This window comes from Cydia splendana, chromosome 17 (genome assembly GCF_910591565.1).
Source record: "Cydia splendana chromosome 17, ilCydSple1.2, whole genome shotgun sequence".
NCBI classification, from domain to species: domain Eukaryota; kingdom Metazoa; phylum Arthropoda; class Insecta; order Lepidoptera; family Tortricidae; genus Cydia; species Cydia splendana.
This window is the reverse complement of record NC_085976.1, coordinates 2,071,392-2,086,519: the sequence shown is the minus strand read 5'-3', so window position 1 is coordinate 2,086,519 and position 15,128 is coordinate 2,071,392. Positions and strand designations below refer to the sequence as shown.

General features: G+C 37.3%; 2 protein-coding genes across 2 annotated transcripts in view; one reads left to right on the top strand and one right to left on the bottom strand.

Moving 5' to 3' along the window:
- Positions 1-241: 241 nt before the first annotated feature.
- Positions 242-9,688, bottom strand: LOC134798623 (survival motor neuron protein). The gene is made up of 7 exons (XM_063770988.1): positions 9,533-9,688; positions 9,305-9,455; positions 8,334-8,513; positions 6,826-7,065; positions 5,990-6,120; positions 3,609-3,754; positions 242-423 (listed from the first exon to the last, which is right to left on the bottom strand). Exons 1-7 carry the CDS (start codon positions 9,575-9,577, stop codon positions 396-398), a joined length of 921 nt encoding a protein of 306 aa, XP_063627058.1. The 5' UTR covers positions 9,578-9,688; the 3' UTR covers positions 242-395.
- A 311-nt stretch (positions 9,689-9,999) lies between these two features.
- The window catches only part of LOC134798624 (zinc finger protein 3 homolog), a 30,361-nt gene continuing 25,232 nt past the window's right edge, over positions 10,000-15,128 (top strand). Inside the window, exons 1-3 of the mRNA XM_063770989.1 lie at positions 10,000-10,464; positions 11,645-11,779; positions 12,731-13,075. Coding sequence (XP_063627059.1) covers positions 10,357-10,464; positions 11,645-11,779; positions 12,731-13,075 — 588 coding nt within the window. The 5' untranslated portion in view covers positions 10,000-10,356. The remainder of the gene's footprint in view (positions 10,465-11,644; positions 11,780-12,730; positions 13,076-15,128) is intronic.

The following is a 15,128-nucleotide window of genomic DNA, read 5'->3' as shown; positions in this document are numbered from 1 at the left end:
TATAAAGTATGTTTTTATCTATATAAGTATGTATATCGTCGCCTAGCACCCATAATGCAAGCTTTGCTTAGTTTGGGGCTAGGTTGATCTGTGTAAGATGTCCCCTAATATTTATGTTTGCCTTTTCTACTTATGTATATTTTAAACGTTTATTATTTAACGCTTTTTTACAAATCGCATCACAAGTAAAGGCGTAAATTATTATAGAATATAAATTCGTTACCTCTAAAATAAATTAATAAAATTATTGAAATTGTATATTTTGTACATAAAACTTCTTAAATCCACAGGCATACTTTAATTAATGCATTCCTAATATTTATTTTAATTAAACTAAAAATACATTTATAAAATCTTAAACATTTTTTCAGTCGCTCTTAGTGGTTGGTTGAAAATCATACCCGCTTGCGACTCTGCTTTGCTCTGAAACAAGGGAAATGCCATTATGGTACGTCACTATACTACTTTAATTCTAGCATTAGAATAAGTTTATGGTAAAAAAATCATTTTTGGTTCTAGCTTTTATCGCTGAGTGTACTTTTCTTTCCACAGGCAACTATTATACTCATAGAGACAATTCTAAAAATCCCAAACACAATTAGGTTGCGTTGTTTTATCAGTGTTCCTATGGCCACCTTCTGTCTCATCAGATCAGCTCGATGGTACCATAATTTGCATTGTCACCCGACTTACTCATGTGTGCAAATTTTCAGCTTCATCGGAAATTGGGAAGTGGGTCAAATCTGGGGGCACGCCAGTGCCCCCGCCAAGTCGAGCAAAACAAAGACGCGCGGCCGTACCATCCTTTTCCCGAATTTAATTTTCAAGATTTGATTACAGGTCCACAATTCCACACACAGACAAGGGGCCAGGTGAAACTAAATAAAAGCTTGTAAAAAGGATAAACAATCTTGTCTTGTATTAAAAACAAATTTTGAAAAATAAGCCACAGGAAATATGTAACAATTATATAGCCTATTACTATGTAGACTCGATTGTCTAGGTAATAAAGCTGGTAGCTAAACCTTACCGTTTCATTCCCTGGTACAGTCCCGTGTAATACCCGCTCTTATACCAGCTCATCAGCATGGATGAGACGGCTTGCTCTTCAGGATCGGGGCGCTCCGTTGGGCTCGAGACCTACAGAACCGAGCTGTAAGAGAAGAGACTCTATTGCCTATTGTCTAGGTTAGGTTGGTAGCTAAGCCTTACCGTTTCATTCCCTGGTACAGCCCCGTGTAATACCCGCTCATGTACCAGCTCATCAGCATGGAAGATACGGCCTGTTCGGTTCGGCCGGTTCGGCTGTACGGTGACACAGCTCAGGTAAGAAAGCACATCAAATTTTATGAAGGCATCGCATAACAATCAGTCAGATTCATATAATATGTATTCTCATTTCTTTTCTCTCTCTAGTCGTCTTCTTCATTGCTGAAGGTCGTGTCCGTCTTGAAATTTTCTGATGACCTCTGTCACCAATCGCTTCCATCCCACCCTACTCTCGGCCTTCTTCATGGCGGTTGCTATTGTGGGGCCTGTAAGGGTAGAGACCTGATCCGACCACCGAGCAGGAGATCTGCCACGTCGCCGCTTGCCATCTACTTTCCCAACAACTACAAGTTTCTCCAAGTTGTCAGGTTCTCAGCGGGCTATGTGTCCAAAATAGCTAAGAATCCTTTTAAAACAGGTGGTGGATAGCCTTGTCTGGATCCCAAGCTGCTGGAGGATAGAGACGTTTGTCTTGTCTGTCCATGGGATACGTAGCATCCGTCTCCAGCACCACATTTCAAAGGCCTCTATTTTCTTGCGTTCTGCTGACCGGATTGTCCATGATTCCGAGACGTAGAGAAAAATGGAGAAGACCAGCGTTCTTATGATTTTCATCTTGGTGTTGTTCGAGATTTTTCGATCCTGCCATATTCGTGTCATCTTACTCATGGCAGATTTGGCCATTTGAGTCCTCCTTCGAATTTCTCTCTCGCTTCCTCCTTCGTTAGTAAGTAGTGACCCCAGGTATACAAATTCACCAACGAACTGTAAGTCAGAGAGTTCTCCTGTATGTTCGTGTGAGTTGTCTCATTTCTTTTATTGACTTTATTTTATTTTCCTTTTGTAAGAATTTGATATGTTTTCTGAAAAAGCTACGTATTTGTATGATGCCATGTACATATGTTTTTGAAGTTAAAACTTCTTTAGCGGCGCTGAGCACTTTTTGAGGTGGGGAAAAAATGATAAACTCGATTCAGCGTAACGCGTAACGTAACGCTGACGTCATGTGTCACGGACAATGTTATTCACTAAAGAACTTTAGTCATAACGTATCATAATCAGGTCAATTATTTAAAACTGGACTTTTATATTAAGCAATAAAGCTCAATGTTCTAGAATCTTGTACGGGCTGAAATACGAGGATCTCACAGTTACATTCTAACTTTATATAACTCCAATATAATTCAATAAATCGCTAATGAAATCGCTAATAAAAGTGAACTCTAGTACTGGTGAATAAAACTCAAAATATCATGACCAAAACTATTTAGATGCGAGGTCTGCAAGGTAACTTTACAATACCTATTCGAATTTTAAACAATTAACGCTAATTTCGGAACTAAAGTTTTTCAATAGAAAGGAGGATGGGTCAATTATACATAGTGCTGCAGACATTTTGGACTAGTCATTGAGTTTTCACTTCTGTCGGCACTCCCGGAGTGCAACCCGTTGTTTTTTTTTTATCAAATTTCTATAAAGTAATATACCTACTGTGTATAATTGCATGAATTATATAATAATTTTTTTTTTTTCCCTAGCCTACTTTGGTGTCCCACTGCTGGGCAAAGGCCTCCCCTCGTTTTTTCCACTCGACCCTGTCATCGGCATAATAATAATTTAAATTGTATTTTTCTTATTTACTCGTAATGCATGTTAATTATAAGATGTAATAATGTTTTGAAAAGATGTGTCCCGCCGAGTTTGTTGCCGGTCCCATATTGGGATACCCTCTTACAATTGAGGGGGGATTTAAATCTTCTCGAGGCAGAGGCGTAGGGTTGGAGCCGGTATAGCTTTATTTGACGTTCATAAGCGCATTGTAATCAGATTGTAATATGCCTACTTGAATGAACTATTTTTTATCTTATCTTTATCTTATCTGTTCTTCATGATCGGGGCGCTGCGTTGGGCTCGAGACCTACAGAACCGAGCTGTAAGAGAAGAGACTCTATTGCCTAGGTAATAAAGCTGGTAGCTAAACCTTACCGTTTCATTCCCTGGTACAGTCCCGTGTAATACCCGCTCTTATACCAGCTCATCAGCATGGAGGAGACGGCTTGCTCTTCAGGATCGGGGCGCTCTGTTGGGATCAAGACCTACAGAACCGGGCTGTAAGAGAAGAGACTCTATTGTCTAGGTAATAAAGCTGGTAGCTAAACCTTACCGTTTCATTCCCTGGTACAGTCCCGTGTAATACCCGCTCTTATACCAGCTCATCAGCATGGAAGATACGGCCCGTTCTTCATGATCGGGGCGCTCCGTTGGGCTCGAGACCTACAGAACCGAGCTGTAAGAGAAGAGACTCTATTGCCTAGGTTAGGTTGGTAACTAAACCTTACCGTTTCATTCCCTGGTACAGTCCCGTGTAATACCCGCTCATATACCAGCTCATCAGCATGGAAGATACCGCTTGCTCCTCTGGGTCGGGGCGCTCCGTTGGGATCGAGATTGGCGGCGGGGGTAACGGCATCTCTAGGGAACCGAGCTGCAAGAGAAAATGCGTATTGATTTGTATATACAAATAAATATTTGACCTGTATAATAATCCAATGTTATTATGGAATAATATTAAGATCAATAAATTGCTCTGATAATTATCATGGTTTCTGCCCGTATCGTTCCACAGTGTCTAACTTGCTATCTTGCCTCTCTGCCTGGAGTAATAGTTTTAACAAGAGAGACCCTACTGATGTCATTTACCTTGACTATGAAAAAGCCTTCGACAAAGTTCCCACAGAAGTGAAGTAGCCTCCTTCACAAATTGGAACATTTGGGAATCCGTGGGAAACTATTATTATGGATAAGGGCCTTCCTAAAGCGTAGAACCTTTAAAGTTCGAGTTGGTGAAACCAAGTCACGGCAACGAGAGATTCACAGTGGAGTGCCACAGGGTTCAGTTTTGGGCCCCGTGCTTTACATATTGTATACAGTTGACCTTCCGCGTCGCCTAAAATGCAGTATTAGTGCATTTACGGATGACACCAAGTTATTTGCTAACCCACTCGTAGATTACAGCCATCTACAAGATGATCTGAATGCATTAACAAGCTGGTCTAAAGAATGGCTAATCAATCTGAATTCTGCCAAATGTACTATACTTCACATAGGAAATCGGAACCCCCGCCTAACTTACAACTTGGATGGCACTCCACTAACGGCTGTAAGAACACAAACTGACCTAGGCGTTAAGATCTCGGAGGATCTAAAGTGGGAAGAGCATATCTCTACAATGGTAAAGAAAGCCAGAAGCTTGATTTACCTTATTAGAAAAGCTTTTAAAACCTTGACACCAGAAATGATGTTAAAAATTTACAAAACGTACGTCAGACCCATACTGGAGTATGCTTTTCAAGCCTGGAGTCCTTACTTTGCCTAGGACATAGATATGCTGGAGAAGGTTCAACGGAGTTTCACGAAACTACCAAGGCAACTTAGGAACAAGCCATATGAGGAGAGACAGAAGGAACTGAAGCTCACTACTCTTAAGCACCGCAGAGAACGTGGAGACCTAATAGAAACATATAAAATACTGTCTGGGCACTATGACCTCAAGGATTTTCATGAGATGTTCAAGCGCAACAACAACACCCGTCTGAGAGGTCATCACTTAAAGTTAGAAAGGCATAGGTCCCACAGTAACCCATACAAACACTTTTTGAGCAACCGAGTAGTGAGGGCTTGGAACAAACTCCCCGAAGATGTGGTTTCTGCACAAAATGTGAATCAATTTAAATATAAATTAGACAAGCACATCTATACATCTACTTGACAACGATAACTATTAATGATTACTGGATACAGGCAATATCAGTTGTCACAACTGCCTGCCTGCTTAAAGAATAATAATAAAAAATAAATTAGATTAAGATAATATGTACCTAATAACTATTCATAAGTGGTTGTTCCTAGGTGAGGTTCCTACATGAATAAAGTATATTACTTACTACTTACTTACTTAGTACTTTGACTTTAAAAAACATAATCTTTTCATTTCGTATAGAACATATTCCTAAATAACAATTTATACAAGAATTTATTACCAAGGTGTGTGAAAGTCCGTACGCAAAGGGTGAAAATAGGACCCTATTACTAAGACTCCGCTGTCCATCTATCTGTGCGTCCGTCTGGCTGTCACCAGGCTGTATTTCATGAATCGTTATAGCTAGACAAATGAAATTTTCACAGATGATGTATTTCTGTTGACACTATAATAACAACAAATACTAAAACCAAAATAAAATAAATATTTAAGTGGGGCTCCCATGTAGATTTTTTTTGTCGTTTTTTGCATAGGGGAGACCGAGGTGAGTTGTAACAGAGGAGAGTTGTGACATCGTTGATTTTTTGGAATCTATTAACTAAAAACAAGGTCGCAATAGCGCGCGTTTGTTAGTTCAAGTTACGAGCTAACAAACGCACACTGTTGTGAGCCTGCTAACAGTCATTAGATTCCAAAAAATCAACAATGTCACAACAGTTGTGTTTACTCTCCTCTGTCAAAACTCACCTCGGTCTCCCCTAATGGTACGGAACCCTTCGTGCGCAAGTCCGACTCGCACTTGGCCGGTTTTTTCTTAAAGTTCACACATCTTATACAATCAAAGCGCAATTTTTATTTAAATAACAAACTACTTAATTTAAATTTAAACATTTGTCTTTCATGAGCATATTGCCCGACTTAAATAAGCGAAACGGCTGAAAAGTTAACACTTTCACTCACATTTGCCATCATGTTTCGCATCTGCATACTCGGCATACTCGGCATTGGGAACGGCATATCAGGAAACTCGAAATTTGGTTTCTGATTTTTCTTCTTTTTAGGCGACTTCTGTTTTCTTCCGTATGAATAGTCTGGAATAGGAAAATTCATTTTTTTATGTGATAGTCAGCATCGAGCAGACGAGCCGCTTGATGTGAAGCGGTCATCGTCGCCCATGGACATAAGCAACATCACAGGAGCCACTTAAGCGTTGCCGACCCTTGAGAACCCTGAATACCCGCTTCTTGAAGAATCCCATGGCGTAGCGCAAAGGAAATACCTCAGGAGGCAACTCATTGCATATTCTGCACATGCGGAACTTAAATTAGATTTAGGGTCGGTTGCACCGAACTGTTCGTATCGTTAAAGAGTTCGCTAAGTTTTTATGTATGGAAACTTTCATAGTAAAGTGCCGGGGCGCAACGGCTGACGTTGATCAGTCTGTCAAATGTGGTTGGTGCAACTGGCCCTTAAACGTTAAAATTTTCCTAAGTATATCTCGGCGTTTTTGCCACGGCGCGCTTATGGAGCCTAAGGTCCGCTAGGTAACATAATACCAGTCATTGGCAAAGGCACTAGTTTTATTACTGCTATCTGAGTCTAGATTCCTCATGATGTTTTCCAAGAAGCTCATTGGTACAATCCAAGGCAACGCAAAGGAACGTCATGTTGTGTCAACCCTAATATTTGCTCAGAGCAATGCAAAGCCGAACAGAGCAGAGTTTGCCCGAAGGGAGAAGTTTCGCACCCCTGCTTTTACTCTATGAAAATAGTTTTAACGGTGTGATGTGTATTACCTGTACTTCCAGGGCTCATAGCTCTATCACTCTCGCATTCCCTCCATTCCAAGTTTGGCTGATCATTCGCCTGTTCCTTTTGCTTCTTACCCATAGTTCTATCACTCTCACACTCTCTCCACTCGAAATTGGAATAATCTTCCTTCTCAAGCGCAGCTTGTTCTATTTGCTTTTGACGCTCTTTCTTGCCAAGGCTGGGTGTTAGGCTCTCTATTGGCACCATTTCGCAATTTTCGTATCCTGTAATAATTAATGTAATCAACTAATCAACCCTATGGAAGGTACTAGACTATTATGGGTATTAGAATATCATCATCATCGTCATCATAATTTTTATAGCTGATAATTTTTATTTTTTTTATTTTTATAGCTGTTGGTTTTCCATGTATGGGGTTGTGCACAAATCACGCGAGGTGTTTTCGGCTTCTTTTGGACCCCCCTCCCTCTTGGTGATATTTGATGAGGTTTTAGGCTACCCCCCTCCCCCCACACAACCTCACGTGTATTTTTTTGAAATTTTTTCATTCGACCTAATTTTAAGAGAAATAGTATTTTATATAGAAAATCTTGTTTATTTTTCTATTTCGTTAAATAGACTCGCTATTTTGAAGTGGAGACTGAAGATTTATGTTTAACGCAACCGAAAAAAAGTATGTACTCATGTGGTAGGATTTTTTCTTAGTTTCGTTCACTGTAGAAAAATACACGTGAGGTTTCCTTATACCCCCTCCCCCAACGTGATCTATCGTGATTTTTTTCGTGACCCCCCCCTCCCCCTGTAGAACCTCGCGTGATTTGTGCACAAGCCCTATGTAATAAAAATAAATAAATATAAAATTTACTAGGTTTGGGCTAGTTTTAACAACTTCCATGAGATACAGACTTGTCTGTATCTGCTGCCAAATCAACATGTTGGGCTAAATGAGTGAAATAAAATTTACTTGGTACTCTAAAGCAGCGGTCGGCAACAAGCGGCCCGCGGGCCGCATGCGGCCCGCGAGCCTCCCTGGCTATTTTGTATGTAATATTGACAAACGACAATGTCTGCTAAAATCACAAATATTACCAAAGTGCGGCCCGCGTCAACTTCGTTAACTACTATGTGGCCCTTGGCTGCTAAAAGGTTGCCGACCGCTGCTCTAAAGTACCATCATTGGACCAGTTTCTTTTATTCATCGCTGCTTTTGAATAGTGTGAGAAGGGCCAATTATTGGATGGAGTCCAAAATAACATAATTTACCAAACAAAAGCTTTTCAAAATAAAAAGAAATACCGTAAAATCAGGCAACTATAGTCCTTAGGTACAATGGAACAAATTATGGTCTAGTTTTTAAATGATTTGTACTTGTTACATTTATTTTGGAGCTTAAATACACTTATGCTCTTTCTATATAATATACTCAAGATAATTTGTAAAATACTTATACATATTTTACTGGAACTTGACTTTGGACCATAGTTGTAAGTTGTGGAGTGGTGAAGTTACAGTACTGGAAAATATTTCTCACCTAAGAATCTAACTACGCAATGGTGATCATCAACTACTCGGAGCACGAACGCCTCATACTCAAGCCCGTCGTCATCATAAACCGCTCTGCATGCCATGCCTGCTTTCCATTCTTTCTTGGTCTTTGATGAGCTGGCCACTGGCTGTTTAGCTTTTGCAGCCTTTTTGGATTGTTTTGAGTCTATAAAGAAGCAACAGAAGGGTTTATTAAAACATTTTGGAAAGTACCATCACCATCACGCTCTGCGATTGTTGCGCCATTTAGGGTCCTAGCTAAATTGGTTGTTTAATACTTACGCTATAGAATTTCCAATTTAGCAAGAACCCTAAATGGCATAACAATCCCGTGTGGTGACTGTACAGTCAGCTGCAGAGAAAAGGTGCATACAACGTGTATGTAACAAAAACCATTAATGTGTCAAGAGTAACAAGTGTATCTGTGTGTGTGTGTGTGTGTGACTGTGTGTGAGACTGTGTGTGTGTGTGTGTGACTGAGTGTGTGTGTGTGTGTGTGTGTGTGACTTGTGACAGATGACAAGACAAGATGTCATCATCCACCTTATTTGCACAGTACTAAATTAAAAAGAAATGGGTAACGTATCTTGAATAAAACTAGCTACTTCTATCAAATTTAGCTATGTATGTATTTATGTATTATATGTACATAACTACATATAATCTCAACCTGGATAAGGTCTCAAGGTCTGGATAAGGGAGACTAACAACCGCTCAAAATGGAGAGAGATTGGAGAGGCGTATGCCCAATGGTGGGCGAACACACGCTGAAGAAGGAGAGAACTACATATAATACAAAGGATATCAAAGTAGTAGTAGTATCAAAAAGCACTCTTACCCATGTTGGGAGTACAATAAATGTGTAAAGAAATAGTTATGGGAGGTCCAATGTATGTTAACCTCAAGTTAACAAACACGCCTTAACCAGTAGTGAAATTATTCCAAGTAAAACTTTACCATCGCGGTCCTCTGGTTGTGTGTTTGTAGACATAGCCACTCGTTTCGCGACCTCAGCCTTAGCTATTTTCATCGCTGAGTCGTACGCGGAGTTGAGCGAGGTATCGTCCCAGTCGTTGCCTTCCACCCCTTCATATTGTTCAGATTGAGACTGAAAAGTAAATGTAATAAGTTATTAAGAAAAATGTGATTATAAATGGACACTAGGAGAAATGTTTAGACACTCACAGCATTACGTACACCTCTCTCAAACAAAATTTTGTTTGCAGACATATTACTGCAATTTAAAAAGGATTGTTTTATACAGTTTTGTTTAAATTATGTTTATTTTTTTATATTTTCAACACGCTCAATAAGAAGCGGTTATATTTTTTTTCTTTGTTTTGACTGACATTGACAGCATGACAGCTGGCTTAAGGCGTTTCTAGACGTTCAAGTCTGTTCACTAACTTTTAAACTTGGCTGTACGCTACGCTACACACACTCAGCTTTTGTATTTGTGCAATAATTACTACGTTTCTTTCTTTTATGATATTAATAAACAAGATGCAAGACAAATAAGGCGAAATATGTTGTGGAGTGGAGACATGAACATTTATCGTTTTAGTTTTTAGTAAATGTAGCATCACTATTATTTGTTCCATATATTTTTTTGCTGTTTACAATACAATACAAAAACCCCACATTTATTTTTATAAAATCTTGTTCGTTAAAGAACGAAACGCACACAACGTACGTCAACATTGTCAACAACGAAAATGGTAGCGTCTTGGCGTCTTGTGTAAAATTAGACATTCTTGCATTCTGTTATTTCTGTTGATAATAAGACATAATCCATATTTGTAGCTTTATTTACCTCTATTACATATTATATTGTAATAATGTAACTAGTTTTCAGCATGACAAGGAACTCTACTGTAGTATTTTAGTTCTCAATCATGTTTTGTATTGAGAGAGTTCTAATATTTTATAACTCTATCATACCGCGAACTACAAAGTATTTGTAAATGATGTTTTGATTATTTTATGAATAAAATATATTATTCACCGCGATGGAAGACGTGAAAGTTTGCCGAATATGCCTTGTTATGGGAGTAAAGATGTACAACTTGCATACGTACCCATTATATGGTTACTTTGAATCACTTATTGGGATTAATGTAAGTACAAGTTTTATACACTATTTCTATTATTTTTATATAGTTTGAGAAATCTCAAATTTGGTCTTAGAAAATACTATTTATATATACTCAAAGTTTTCCAACTTTTGAACAAAAAAAGTTTCACAAATATTATTTTTCTTGTAACTTTATTTACTCAAAAATAAATCCCTTAATATTCAAGATCTGAGAAAAAACTGTGAAATATTTTTTAAATAAGAAACTGTATAAAATTATTATGACTGGATTAAACTATTAAGTTAAGCATAATAAAAACTTCTAAATCTATAAGGGCCACTTGCACCATCCCACTAACCCGGAGTTAAGCAGTTAAGCCGTTAACCCAGTGTCAAATTGTACTGGTAACCATGGTAACTCCAGGTTTAACTGGTAAATCCCGGGTTAGTGGAATGGTGCAAGTGGCGCTAAATGTGTCTGTGGTACAATCAGAGAATTTAATTTCCATACCATTTCATACCTAGTAATAGTGATATTCAATATGAAAGTTGCAAGGGAACTCATACTAATTGTCACTGTGATAAATGGTACCTACTTGAAGAAGCAGGAGCGACTTCTACTTACGGGCGGTGGACTTAGGTGGAGAAATAATGCAGGAGTTTCCAAATTTTTACTTTTAATGACAAAAAAGAACTACAGAGTAGATAAGTACTAGATGAACGTATGTGTCACTGGTTAGTTGAAGAGTGGGGCACCCGCGCCCACGCTTCTGTTGCTGTGGCTGTGTGAGTATGTGTCTCATGCATGGCACACATACACTAGGCGTTAACAGTACCGAAATTAAATTCCTTGACCATACCAAAGATACTAGCATCATTTGTTTGCTAGATTATTACATAGTTGGAAAGTAAGTCAGTACACTGTAGCTTAACCTTTTAACAAGATTTAAAAAATGCATTGCCTCCTTTAAGTCCAAAAAAATCTGCATAAGAAAAAATACAAAAAGATAATGTAGATGCAGAAGATTTAATTTCAAGTGACATTATTTAATTCTAATGTAATTTAGTTATAAGTTTTATGGATTTTACTGTCCAAAATAAATGATATTAATTTGATTTTATTTTTTAATGTTTTTGGGTGCTCATTTTTGCCATACAATATCTAAAGTAACCCTATTAAGGGTTATAGTTTTCAAAATATTTAAAAATAAATACTTTTCCAGCCTCTAAGCATGATGGAGCTCCCTCCGTACGGGTGTTTTGAATGCGCTGCGCTGATGAAGAAGCTGTATAACTTTAAGGAGCGATGTCTCATCGGTCAGGCTGAGCTGTACGCTGTGTTGCAGGCAACTGGCAAGGTATTGCCCTAGAATTAACTTCTTAAATATTTTTTCTTTGAAAAATCCGTTCAAGTATGTACAAACAGCAATACTCTTAACTGTCCATCGTTGGACCTTATGCCTTTTATAATAAGGTTTACAATCTGTCAGTTAACAGTGTGGGCGATGGTACTTACTAGGTTTTAATTCTTTTTTATCTGCTTCTCTATAATTTAAATTAAATTAGAGAGGCAGATAATAAAATTTGTATTTTCGTTGTATCAATAGAAATAGAAATAGAAAATATTTATTGGCGTAAAAAAAAACATACATTTGGTAAGTACAACATAAAGTTAAATAGAGAAACATACACCAAATAGGATGCCGCTCAGCATAAGCAATAGTAAGTAAAGGACCATCTTTTATTCAACTAACTTCTATTAACTTTAATGAGTACCAATTAAAAAAGTTCGGAGTGTTCCCCTCCACGGAAATCTTTAGTAAAAAGCGCTGGAAGGTTTTAGAGGAGGCCTATGTCAGTGGACAAGCTAGAAATAATTAAAAAATAGAGGAAATAACATAAAACCTGTAACTATACATAATATCTAGCAATAAAGGCTATCTTTATCTTTTTATCTTTAATTAAAAAAGTGGTATTTTGTGACAATTCCAAGAAGACCTCTCTCCTTTGATCTGCAAACCGCAGCTCGTGAGAGCCGCATGCGGCTCTTTGAAGGCACAATTGCGGCTCTTTAAACCACAGAAAAAAATAACACAGACAGCTGAAAACAACACTTCTGGCTCTTTTGGCTACTTATTCTTGCTACTTTTGGACGAGTTTCCCTCTTTTCCTAAAAAGTTTGCCGACCCCTGCGTTAACATAACACATTCAATGTGATAGTGGGTCGAAGACACTACCTATCCACAAAGAAGGTGATAACTGGACACATTCACATCTTACGAAAATATCTTCCATATTTTTGCTTTCAGATTACAGCCGAAGCGTTAAACAGTATAGACCGCCGGCAACTCAAATTGATCTCCAATCTATCCATCACCCATGAAAATAATATAATATCCTATGAACATGACGATAATGTTCAAGTGAAAATAGAATCTCCCAAACCGAGTGATGATTATCTCATTGAAATAGATACAATTAAGCAAGAAGATTATGATGATTTCCTAATGACTAATGTGTCAAGTGACGATGAGCCTCTTTCGTTACAAAAGAGTGTGAAAGAGAAAAAGAAGGTTAAGAAAAAAGATAAGAGGGGACGGAAGAAAAAAGAAAAAGTTGGTTTAGAATGTAATGGAGAGTTACAGGATATTGAGGTAATTGAGCATATATTCTTATTCATGTGTGTAGTTTGTAACTTTTACTACTCCAGCACTTCTATTTGTCAATTAAATGACTACCAGTCATACTGAATCAACTTCATTAGAAGCACGGCATGTTGTGGGGTGAGCCAGCGCGTGTCTATATAGTCCTGTAGCGCTGGCTATATTTTGAGCCCTAACTTAAAGTAATATTAAAGTCAATTATTTTTTCGCTTACGAATAGTGTTTTAAGATGTTAATCTTACATTTTGTTTTGTGTCACAGATATTATTTGCTTTTTAAGTAATTTAACAATTTGTGGTAATTATTTTTATTTTGAATTATTTTGAAGAAAAGAATATTCTAGAGAAAACATGTAACTGTATCGCATTTAGGATAGTTTTTTTAATGTGAAAACATAGTTTGTGTCAATTACGTCCATTGCAATCGGATACTATGCCATACTATCCAAAATTACTCAAAAAATAATTAAAGTATAAAAAAATTGCTGACATCGCATTTAATCGTGTCAAAATGTACATTACATGTTTTTGTGTCTTATTAAGGCATAGCTTCATAAGATTTTTGATAATTTTGTTCTAACAGGCTATTACCATAACAAAAGAATATTAAAGTTACTAGAGTTCACATCTTATTAATTTAAAAGGCGGGATAAATAAGAAATATGAATTCGTGTCAGTTTCATCCATTGCATAAACAAATAATACAAAAATAATGTTTGCGTTCATACGACGCTAGCGGGTGGCTCTAAACGGGCAACGCGGGCCGTGCAGGGGGGGGGGCGGGCGCGGCGGACGCGGCGCGACCTTGGCGTGGCGGCGGGTAAGGGCCTCTCTCTAAAAACCACACGTTGCGTACGCAGCGCATGTTTACTTCGCCTGTGCGCCAAATGAATATTACTTCTTGAACTTAATTTATATTAATGTTATTAATATTTTTATTTCTATATCTAATATCTAATCAAGTCTAACTTCAATTTGTCTTAATTATATGGACTAATAAATTTTAATATAAACATGTATTTTTTTTTTCCTTATAAATAGCATAAACCAGTCTTTCCATACTTAACGTAAATTATGCACATTATTTTTATATATTTTTTTTTGTTCTTAGCATTTTTTTATAATAGGTATTATTAATTTCACGTATTGAGGTTATTTAATGCCTGTTTATTCTGATGTTTTGAATACATTTACCTTAAATAATAATTACCAACACTTTTGATAGTTCAAGCTTCTTGGATAATAATTTACCTTTGGGTTCAATTGGCGTAAAGGACGTTTTGGCGAAAATGAGTTATATCCACTACCGTAGGCTCAAAGGGCTTAACTGATAAAACGCAATTTTTCAGGAGAGTCAACAAACAGTTTTGTTTTGAGAAACGAAATCAGACCTTTTTTGTTTGCTTGAATTAACTGATGCCTGTATGCGGCTTATTCCTAACTTTTTGAGGTCTTTTAAACTGATTTCTTGAACTTATAATACAATGCTTATTTACGAAAATAGCATGTTTGTTTATCTTATTAGAAAAAGGGCGTAATGTACTAAAAATTAAACTGTTTTAGTACCATTTGGCGTAAATCCAACAATTATGTTGCAATATTGACCACTTGCATTTAGTGAACACTATACTTCTATTCTAAGTACACACAACAAGTACACACTTCTAAGTATTCACATTTTTTTCCGAAAAATTATAGAGATGTATTCACTGTTAAGTTTTTTCCCATTTTTGTTATTTTGGATACTTAAACATCGAAAAGGTCGTTTTCTTAGCCACAAAAACAATGGTTTTTTTTCATTTGTTTATATTATTTCATGGGCGAGGGGCCTCTCGCGCATGAGAGGAGGCCTGTGCTCAGCAGTGGGACGTATATAGGCCGAAATGATGATGATGATGATGATGATATTATTTCAACAGAATCACTGCTGTCCCGCCATTTATGTATACTGATATACTTACAACAATTTGTAACAAATTAATTTTACTATAGAAAGTATTACGCGTTATTTCTGTTTGTAATGTTAATTGGATTATAAATTTTAC